Source organism: Seriola aureovittata, chromosome 12 (assembly GCF_021018895.1).
Source record: "Seriola aureovittata isolate HTS-2021-v1 ecotype China chromosome 12, ASM2101889v1, whole genome shotgun sequence".
In the NCBI taxonomy this organism is placed as follows: Eukaryota; Metazoa; Chordata; class Actinopteri; order Carangiformes; family Carangidae; genus Seriola; species Seriola aureovittata.
This window is the reverse complement of record NC_079375.1, coordinates 27,526,076-27,536,762: the sequence shown is the minus strand read 5'-3', so window position 1 is coordinate 27,536,762 and position 10,687 is coordinate 27,526,076. Positions and strand designations below refer to the sequence as shown.

General features: G+C 44.1%; 1 protein-coding gene across 1 annotated transcript; it reads left to right on the top strand.

Moving 5' to 3' along the window:
• The first annotated feature begins 3,845 nt into the window (after positions 1-3,845).
• Positions 3,846-8,557, top strand: inhbab (inhibin subunit beta Ab). Its single transcript, XM_056391535.1, has 2 exons — positions 3,846-4,707; positions 7,025-8,557. Exons 1-2 carry the CDS (start codon positions 4,290-4,292, stop codon positions 7,807-7,809), a joined length of 1,203 nt encoding a protein of 400 aa, XP_056247510.1. The 5' UTR covers positions 3,846-4,289; the 3' UTR covers positions 7,810-8,557.
• Positions 8,558-10,687: the final 2,130 nt, after the last annotated feature.

Sequence of the window (10,687 nt, the reverse complement as noted above, 5' to 3'; positions counted from 1 at the left end):
GTTCCAGGAGACAAATAAAGATGACGTTACAATATGTACCAAAGACTCAGTTTTCCCTAAACAACACTGAAAAATGTTCAATTACCTAAAACTGAGTTTGCATGTGGACAAAAGGTTTTAGAAACTACATCTGTGTGTGTGGACAGGACAATAAAAAGGTCATACTTTTTTCTTTTAATTTCTTATATTTTTCTCCAGTTTAAATAAGAACTTCTCAGATTTAAATGGGGAGGCTGTGAGTCAGGAAGCAGAGCGGATCGTCCACTAGTTAGAAGGTCAGTGGTTCAATCCCCGGCTCTTCCAGGCCACATGTCAGTATCCTTGGGCGAGATACTGAGCCCCACATTGCCCCTGATGGCTGTTCCATCAGTGTGTGACTGTGCGTATGAATGTGAGTGAATGAGTGAATGTGGCAAGTATTGTAAAGCGCTTTGAGTCGTCAGTTAGACTAGAAAAGCTATATAAGTGCAAGTAAATACAGATTCCCTGAAAACAGTCTCTTTCTCCCAACACTGGGAACAAACTGTGACTCAACCATGATAACACACCAGCGGTTATTGATGATCAACATCTGTAATCAAAAACACATCTGCACCACAGTCAAAAGAAGCTGCTCAAAAATGTAAACTTTTCCACTTTACCACACAGTAAAAACACTTTACTGCACAACACAACACAACACTTTATTTTGATTTTCACTTCCTCTAACTGTTACTTAAAAGTAATATGATGTGTACCTGTGCCTGTAATATTGATATTAAAAGTATATTCACTATAACTGTTATACTGCTTAACAAAGGTTAGGTTTTGATCTTGACTCAGAACTTGAATCAGGACAAGGTGGACTTGATTTGAGACTTGTGGTTCTTTACTCAGGACACTTTGAGCTGAGTCCTCCCTTGGGATTGGTTTGATCATGAATATTGTTTGGGATGAAAGTTTTTGGAGTGGTTGGTTGCAGGCAAGGCCCTGGTCCTGGCAGGGTTTGCCAACTTGCTGGTCACTTTGCCACACTAGCGTTTTCTGGCATATAAGTACCTGCCACCTAAAACCAGGGTTGAATTAGATAGATTTGGCCAGGTGGTTACAGGGGATGCTCAGTTTACAAGGTTACACTTATGGCTTGTTTGCACACTGATACTTTACTAAGCTGGTTGTTTGTGCGTTGGTCATTGGTGGTTAGTGGTGGCAGGGGTAGACTACTTTATTAAAGCTCAATCACAGTCGTTTCTGATGCTGAACTAATAAAGAGTTGTGATTTCTGATCATCAATATGAAATGTGTGTTAGTGATAAAAGGTTCAAAGAAAATGTTAAAACTATTATGAAAGTAAATTTGTATGAAATGTAACTTTTGACATCCCTATAAATGTCACCTGCTAACCTGGATGGGCCGTGTCTGTCTCAAGAGTTGCTCCCTTATTTGGCTTTAAATTTTGAGCAACTGAAAGAATTTTTCCTTGGTGACAGTAGTAAATTGAGTCTGTCATACAGAAGCCTATGAATTACTCCCTGTCTTGAAACTCAGTGCCAGAATGAATTGTAGTGTATATGTGAACATAGGGTGAAGACAGCTGCACTGGCAGATGATTGTGGCTTTACTGGAGGTACAGAAAATGTCCCACCTGGGGCCTTCCATTGGAAATCATGATGGATGTCCATGAGACTGAAAAAGTCTTTAACTTCTGCCACATGTGGAAAAATGACTGTGCTGTACTCAAGTTGCAGAACAAATGGAGCTTAGCTGCACCATTATTTTTAATTTATTTTATCTAAATTGAGTTTAGTTATTACTGCCAAGTAGTGAATTGCCATCTGTCCAGTCAAAGCCTACTTTAAGTTCCTACTTGGCTTCTAAGACAAAACAACATGTCTCTAGCTGGTAGTTATAGGAAGGTGCAAGTATCATGTTATATTTTTACCTGTGTAAGTGTATGGAAATGTTTGTTTTAATCTCTTGCTTCAGTCGGAGTTGTTAGAGGATGATGTTCAAAATGATGTGTGCTCTGCTTTGCCTGTTGATGCTGTTATGCTGATTTTGGACAGAGACGTCACTGGGCTGACCAGAGAGTACACATGGCCTTTGTCCCGGTACCATTCGATAGTGATAGCCTTGATTAAAACAAGAAAACAGTATCCTAATCAGGGTTTTGTTGGAGATCCTATGTATCAAATTGTTGTTCTCTCATAATTTTTTGGTTTTGTATTGTGAATCTTTCATGATGATTCTTGTTGCATGGGGTCACAAAAATCTCTTTTGGCTGAAGTCAGATGGTCTATCTTTTACACAAATGATACAGAATGCTTCAACCTAGGAGAAGCAAAGCCAATGAAACAATCCTTTTACTGTGTCAGTCCAGAGGAGGATAGATTTAAAGATAGTGAAATCATTTATATGCTGATGAAAGGAGCTGTCCATCATCGTCCAGGTCAGCAGTGTGACTGCACCATCTGCCTCGTACTGATTACTGATTGGTCCGGTTGGTGCTGCCAAGTTCATTAGCCAATCGAATCTTTCGAAAGGCCCATACAATATTGATGGGCTCAATGAGCTTCCAGGTGTGCTGGCTAACAGGCAGGTAAACAGGTACATGAGAGAGGGGGAGAGGATTTGCCACAGCCACACACACAGAGACAAGGGGAGGCATAAAACACCAGACTGTGACGTTTGTCCAACGCTCTTTCTTCAGCACTAACTTCATCAGTAGGATTTTTCCATTTGTTAGAAACTAGGGATGCTTGAAAGGGCCACCATTCATGATTGACTGATTTTCATTAAAAATACATGATGGGTAGATATATGCATTAACGCTTCTAGTCACTGATCACCTTAAAACCGATCACCTGTGGTTAACACTCTGGTGTCTGCGGCTGAGAGAAGCACTGTGTGCTGTGTAGTGTAGCCCCGCCTCGCACCGACAGGCCACCAAAACAAAAAAATATGTCGGCCGTGTGGAACTTTTACAGTGTGTGACACTGATATAACATACAACATCTGCAATGTATGACAAAGATGATCAGTCTTGGCATTGACAGCAAAAAATTCAGAGCATCCCTATCAGAAACTATATCTTTATTTGGAATATCTTTGAATCAGTCCCTTGTGTGTGCTATAAGCCAGAGTGTAACACATGAAAACTTTTCCTGTAGATTTTGTAGTAAAATCCATTTTAAATTCATCCTGTGTGTCCTAATAAAACACTCAGAGATGAACCAGTGCTTACTGGTAAATCTGTCTCAGGTGAGCAGACTGTAAGACCTGCTTCTGACCACCAGAGGGCATGCTGATGTCACAGTGTGTGTGTGTGTGTGTGTGTGTGTGTGTGTGTGTGTGTGTGTGTGTGTGTGTGTGTGTGTGTGTGTGTGTGTGTGTCTGTTCTGAGCACGCTCCATCTGCTCTGAATATAACAACAAACTCTTTTTTCAGTCTAAAAATTAATTTCACACCAACTGAGTTTTTCCTCCACGTGAGGTGATAATGACGCTGCACTGAGTCATCAGTGTGTGTGTGTGTGTGTGTGTGTGCGTATGTGTGTGTGTGTGTGGTATGAATGAATCAGGGACACTCTTCCTCCTCTTCTCTCCTTCCTCCTCCTCTTCTGTCGTGACGTTCGTTCAGGAGGAAACACCACAAACAGTCCTGAGATATTCTGAGAGACTTTACTCACTCTGTGTGTGTGTGTGTGTGTGTGTGTGTGAGTGTGTGTGTGTGTGTGTGTGTGTGTGTGTGTGTGTGTGTGTGTGTGTGTGTGTGTGTGTGACTCACAGGGAAATACCTCTGTGGATGGAGGGAGGGATTAAACAGGCAGAGAGGTATAATTACAGTAACTGAGCAGAGAGGGAGAGTAGAGTGACCCTGCACAGTCAGTCACAGCACCGGACCATCAGGACCAGGACCAGACTGAGAACTACAGGTCCAGAGAACCACAGCCTCAGACCTGGAGCAGTCAATTAATCAGAATCTGAACCATCAAGACCAGACAGAAATCCACAGGACCAGAGCCTCAGACCTACAGCACCCAGAAAATATCAGGACCAGATCAAGGACCGAGGGAGGACCAGAGTCCCAACCTGCTTTGTGAGCTCTGCTGACAGACTGAGGATTTCCAACTTCAGATTTGGCTGCTGAACTCTGTTTCTATTGTATGTCCTCAGAGACTCTACTGACTCTACTGTTGGACTCTACTGAGTCTGTGAGGAATTGATCTGAAGGATCAAGAGCCCTGGTGCCTGTTTCTCCATCAGGTCCTCCTGCGAGTGCTTTGACTCTACCGTCATTCAGAGTCCATCATGTCCTCTCTGTTAGCTGTCTTCTTCTTCATGGCGCTCAGCCTTCTCATCAACGCCTCTAGTGTGGTCTCTCCAGCTCCCGAGGTCGACAAGGTGCCTCAGCTCCAGGAGGGGGCGTCATCCTCTGTCTGTCCGTCCTGTTCTCTGTCTCAGATGAGGAGGAACTCGACTTTACCAGGAGGACAGAGCGACATGGTGGAGGCAGTGAAGCGTCACATTCTCAACATGCTGCACCTGAGTGCCCGGCCCAACCTGACACAGCCAGTCCCTCGAGCAGCGCTCCTCAATGCCATCAAGAAGCTGCATGTCGGCCACGTGACCGAAGACGGCAGCGTGGAGATCCAGGAGGAGGGCCGGGGCTCCAGGACCCCAACATCCCCCGAACCACCATCTGAAATCATCACCTTTGCAGAGCCAGGTGAGTCTGACAGCTGATCAGAAATTTCATGGTTATTTTTCATTTCCACTAGTTCAAAATTACAGGTACAGGTACAGGTGAGGTACACAGATATAGTTGCAGAGGTAAAGTCACACAGGTGCAGTTACACAGGTCTGAAGCTGGAGCCATCCTGTTCAGAGATTTACGCAAACGTCTCCACATACCTGAAGAAAGGTATAATAGGTACCTGTCAATGATGCTCACATACATGACCAGCAGCTGTATTTCAGCTGTTGATCTACTGACTCTACTGGGTCTACCGGTTCTACTGGTTCTCCTGATTCTACCGGTTCTACTGATTCTACCACTTCTACTGGTTCTACTGTGGACTTAGTTACTGGCTCTACCGGTTCTACTGGTTCTACTGTGGACTTAGTTACTGACTCTACCGGTTCTACTGGTTCTACTGGTTCTACTGTGGACTTAGTTACTGGCTCTACCGGTTCTACTGGTTCTACTGTGGACTTAGTTACTGACTCTACTGGTTGTACTGGTTCTACTGTGGACTTAGTTACTGACTCTACCGGTTCTACTGGTTCTACTGGTTCTACTGTGGACTTAGTTACTGACTCTACCGGTTCTACTGGTTCTACTGGTTCTACTGTGGACTTAGTTACTGACTCTACTGGTTGTACTGGTTCTACTGTGGACTTAGTTACTGACTCTACCGGTTCTACTGGTTCTACTGGTTCTACTGTGGACTTAGTTACTGACTCTACTGGCTGATGACCACATTTTGCTTTTTTAACCAAAGTCAAGTTAATTAATCTGATTGTCATTTATTTACAAAGATTCTCACAGGCGTATGTCCTGTCTCAGGTGTATCTCATGTGTCAGACTCTACTGAGGTTTACTGATCATGAGCTGCAGTTATCAGCTCATTCACAAAAATTTTAAGTTTGTTTTAAGTTCGAAGTCTGTGTACAGATTTCCACAGTCTGCAGACATACACACACAGACAAACACACACACACACACACACACACACACACACACACACACACACACACACACACACTGTATTGATTCCCTCAGTCTGAGCGTGACCTTCCTATCTGTTTTACTCGTATTTTTTGTCCACACAGTAAAAAAGTAAAAATCAGTTTGTTGTTCAGTTTTTGGAATAAGAGTTAAGCTTCATTCTTTAATTAATTCATCCTTTCTTTATGCACATCTGGTCACACTACAGCTAGGAGCGTATTTGTGAACCTGAACACACCTGAGCAGCAGCTCCTCAATGTAACAACAGGTGTCACGCTGCATGTTGATTGGTCAACTTCACCTGTGTGTTTGTGACTCAGCAGAGTGAGGAGAGTAGATGAAGACCTTCACACACACACACACACACACACACACACACACACACAGGTGAAGTTATTGATCATGTGCCCCAGTGTAAGGTCTGCATCATGATCAGTGTGAACCAACTCATGACCAATCACATCATCCTGTCACTTGTTTGCTTACATAAATGTACATAAAGGCTTTGGGCTATAAATAGTCGTATCTTCAGAAAGACCTTTATAAAAAGGCCCCTCAAAGGCTCACCCAAATTAGAGGACAGTAACAAGGGGGTGGGGGGGCGCATACCGAGCGGTCTCAGGCCGTGAATAATCTCATTCAGACAAATCTGGGCCTCTAATTATTCTGCAGCAGGAGACAAAGATGGAAACACAGAACAGGACCATGTTTTTGGGAGGGTGGGGGGATGTATGGTGGGGGTTAGTTTGGGGGTTGGTGGGTATATACTAGCGGCCTTGTTAACGACATTCCCTGAAATCAGGCCTTTTCTTTTTTTAGTGTCTCTGCTCATATTGAGTAAATTTAGAGGCAGCGGCTGCATTCAGGCTTTTATTGTTCACCACATTCAGTTTGTTCATTCATTCAAATGACAGGAAGACAAAAACAGAGGGGGGATAGTCCAGCAGGATCAAACCGAGACCAGAAGGATCAAACCGAGACCAGAAGGATCAGAGACCAGCTGGATAAAACAGAGACCATCAGCATACACAGTCTTTATCAGTTTTGAAAGGAAATAAATTTAGTAAAAACTTTTTACTGTGAGCTTCCTGTTGTCCAACAGTAGATATATCAAGATGTTTAAAGGTCTAAACCATCAGACTGAGGTCAGAGGTCAAAGGGAAACTATCTCAGTGAGACTAGCAGAGACTGCTGCAGTCCAGTACAGTCCAGTAGACCATTGCTTTGTCTTTCCCAACATTAATGTAAATGTGTTATGTGTTTGAACACATAGGGATAATTCCTGCTAACATGCTAACTGTGCCCTCTTCTGCAGGTGACTCTCAGAACACAGTGACCTTTGACATTTCAAAGGAGGGCAGCGGCTCCTCTGTCGTGGAACAGGCGAACATCTGGATCTTTCTGAAGATGTCAAAGGGAAACCAAGCAAAGGGCAAAGTGACTATACGGCTGCTGCAGCTTCATCATGACAATGATGAGGAGGAGCGTGTTTCAGAGAAGATGGTGGACACTCGTCGCAGCGGCTGGCACACCCTCGCCATTCCTCGCAGCGTTCAGACCCTGCTGGACAGTGGCGGCAGGTCACTCAACCTGCGGGTCTCCTGTCCACTGTGTGCTGAGGCTGGAGCTTCGCCAGTTCTGATGCCTGCCAAAGGCGAACAAGCTGCGGGTCGAGATCATTCTCATCGGCCATTCATCATGGTCATGCTGCAAGCTCAAGAGGAGGCGTCACAGCGACGAGTCAAAAGAGGTCTGGAGTGTGACGGGAAAATACACATCTGCTGCAAACGACAGTTTTACGTCAACTTTAAAGACATCGGCTGGAACGACTGGATTATCGCTCCATCAGGTTACCATGCCAACTACTGTGAGGGCGACTGTCCGAACCACATGGCGAGCCTCAGCGGCTCCTCCCTCTCCTTCCACTCAACGGTCATCAATCATTATCGCATGAGGGGCTACGGCCCGTTTCAAAACATCAAGTCGTGCTGCGTGCCGACAAAGCTGCGCGCCATGTCCATGCTTTACTACAACGAGGAGCAGAAAATCATCAAGAAAGACATCCAGAACATGATCGTGGAGGAGTGTGGCTGCTCGTAAACACTGTAAACCTGCCCCCTGCACGTCAGCAGCAGATCTGCACTTTCCCACTAAAGACAGTATTTATGTTTAGTGAAGCATCGTATTTCTTATTCGGAGAGACTCTTTTCCACATTGGAACAACCTGAGAATAAATACTATGCAACATATCCTATAATGTCAAACTCTACCTGTCTACATTTATATGTGTTGTCTATTGTTTTCTATTGTTTTATACTGTTATAGAATAATTTCTGATGTGTTCTGTTTACTGAGGATTCAACTTGTGTCAAAATCTGTCATGTCGAGATACTTGAAAGAAATTTGTTCAACCAGCTGCTTGAGCCAAACGTTGTTATCATTATTATTATTATTATTATTATTATTATTATTATTATCAATAAACTAGATTAATTTTGCACAGTTAAGAACATTCCTGGAAGTCTTTCCTCAGCTTCAAAGTCGGAGCTCAGAAGATTGAGAAGAAGCCAAAGACAGTCGACATGTAGATGAAGATTCCATTTTACTGAAATATCAACTGAGCAAATGAATTAAATGACCTGTTGTTAATGAGCAGTGAGTAAGTTGACCACTGATGAAGCTGTGAGTAAAATGAACTTTATGAAATCAACATGGCTGATGTTAAATTATTTAACTGGTGAAACAAAAACAGTCTTTTGTTGCTTCATTGTAAGACAATATGAGATGTTGATGCCAGCTTTATATAATTTATTTGTCTTGCTTCATTATTAAAAAAAATTCAGTTTAACTTTTAGTGTCTGTGTTTCCTTCAGTCCACCAACAGACTCCTGAACAGCTGGGCCTCATTATTACCACAGAGAGTGATCAGTCCCACACCTGTGATTAACACCATCATGTTAATGATCAGCCACCCACACCGTGGCTGTGCTGGTTCATCCTTGTGTTGCAGATTACTGATTTGTCATCAGGCTAGATTCAATCATCCATCAGCGTCCTAATGAGTGGGCGGCACCGTTCAGTGCTATATCTAGGCAGGTGACTACTGCTCTGATGTGACTGCCCCCTCTTCCAGAACCTGCTCTGCTTTTTCTGTCTTTGGAAAGTTGATGTACCACCTACTAAAGTTAGTTAGTTCAAGTTAATGTCTGTGAAATGTAGCATCATGCATCTGCCTCCAGCTCTTCACTGGAATGTGCCCTTTGCAGGAAAACCCAGACCCAACCAGACCTGTGAGCTCTGGGCTGGCCCCTGGGCTGGCTTCTGTGCGCCTCAGTGGCCTCCCCAAAATGGGGGCAAGTTGTTGGCACAGACTGGCACTGTCTGCCTCCTGTTCAGGTGAGCTCAGGATCCAGTCTGAGCTCTGCTCTACTTTCACACATCAACAAAGGCAGTGGGAGTGATGTAGAAACCCAACACTCTGCCCTTTGTTTGCAGGTAAAAACTGGAGCAATGGTTGGTAGACTGAGAGGCTCCTCCACTTCCTCCTCTGTCCTGCTCTGCCTTGTGATTGGCTGCTGGAGCTGGCCCCAGTGCCTAGTGATGTTAGTAAAGTTAAACCTTTGCAGACCGAGGAGAAGCGGGACAGCCAGAGCCGGCTGGCATGGTGACGCTGTTTGTTCGCTGACCTACAAACTCATTGCTGAATTGACAAGTCGATTTAAGAAACACAAAGATGAGTGCTGGAGCACATTCAGTCAAAATTATCTCAGAGCTGCAGTCTGAAGAGAAACACCTGCTGTTTACTTCAGTCACATGGTCCATGTTTAGAAACCTTAAATTCTGAGGTCTGTGTGTGATTTTCACCTGTGATTGGCTGCTAACCTGCTAGGTGTACTCTCCGTCTCACCCAGTGCATGCTGGGACAAACTCCAGTAGCAACTGGGGTCACTAAAACATAAAGCAATGATGATCTCTGTGGATAGTGATGAGCTCACAGAGCCAAATAGATGATCATATGAAGAATAAATGTCAACACAGCATAAAAATACTCTTTTGTTCTCAGATGTGGTCTTCCTCAGGAAGAAGAGTATACCCGTCAGTCAGTTGGAGGTTTATCAGGACCTGAATCCAGACCAAAACAGACCACGACTTCCTCAAACTTCCACCAGACTTCAGCCTCACAGCCTGTCACACGAACACATTGAGTGTCCTCTCCTGTCACTGCTGTCAGTCTCCATGATGTACTGTAGTACATCAGGTAGGCCAGAGGTCTACAGGAGGAAAGAGAACATAGCAGGTTCCACATTAGGATGTAATAAAAAGGCTATGATATAACAGGTAATATGACTAATCAGAAAACTAATAATGATAAAAAATGAGACTAATGATAATAATAGAAGCAGTGGGAATTGAGCAGGATCATGGGGCAGGAGGTGTTCTGCAGGTACAGATCCAGATGTACAGGTCCAGAGGCAGAAAGACCTGCAGAGAGTGACAGGAGAGGAGAGAAAGAACAGAGCTACAGAGAGAAGAAGCCGAGTTAGTAACATGTAGTAATGTGTATGAATGAGAACGGAGGAGCTCAGTGCATCATGGGAGTTCCCCCAGCAGTCAGCTTCTAACCCTAACCCTGTCTGTCTGTGTGAACGGAGATGAACCTGACCACAGATCGTCTCCACAAACACCCAGAGTTCATTGTAGGTCTGAGTTAAACCACATCAGTGTGTTCAGAGGACAAAGAGACAGTGACCGACTGATAATCAGTCAGACAGGAAGAGACTGAACAAACAGTCAGAGTTCATTCACCGTCACAGCAGCAGGAAACATTCAGACACTGAGGCAATGTTTTCACAGTGAGCTGGTTTAACTGGAGGAGAGACTGAGGCACTGGTCTTATGTCTTTACACTACACTGGTTTAACCCAGTGCTCCCAGTAAACCTTCACTCTGTGCAGAGTGTTGACAGCACTGTGGACAGT

Coding starts and splice junctions, on each gene's coding strand:
- inhbab (XM_056391535.1), top strand. CDS start 4,290: ATGTCCTCTCTGTTAGCTGTCTTCTTCTTCATGGCGCTCAGCCTTCTC. Junction 4,708..7,024: donor CATCACCTTTGCAGAGCCAG/GTGAGTCTGACA, acceptor CCTCTTCTGCAG/GTGACTCTCAGAACACAGTG.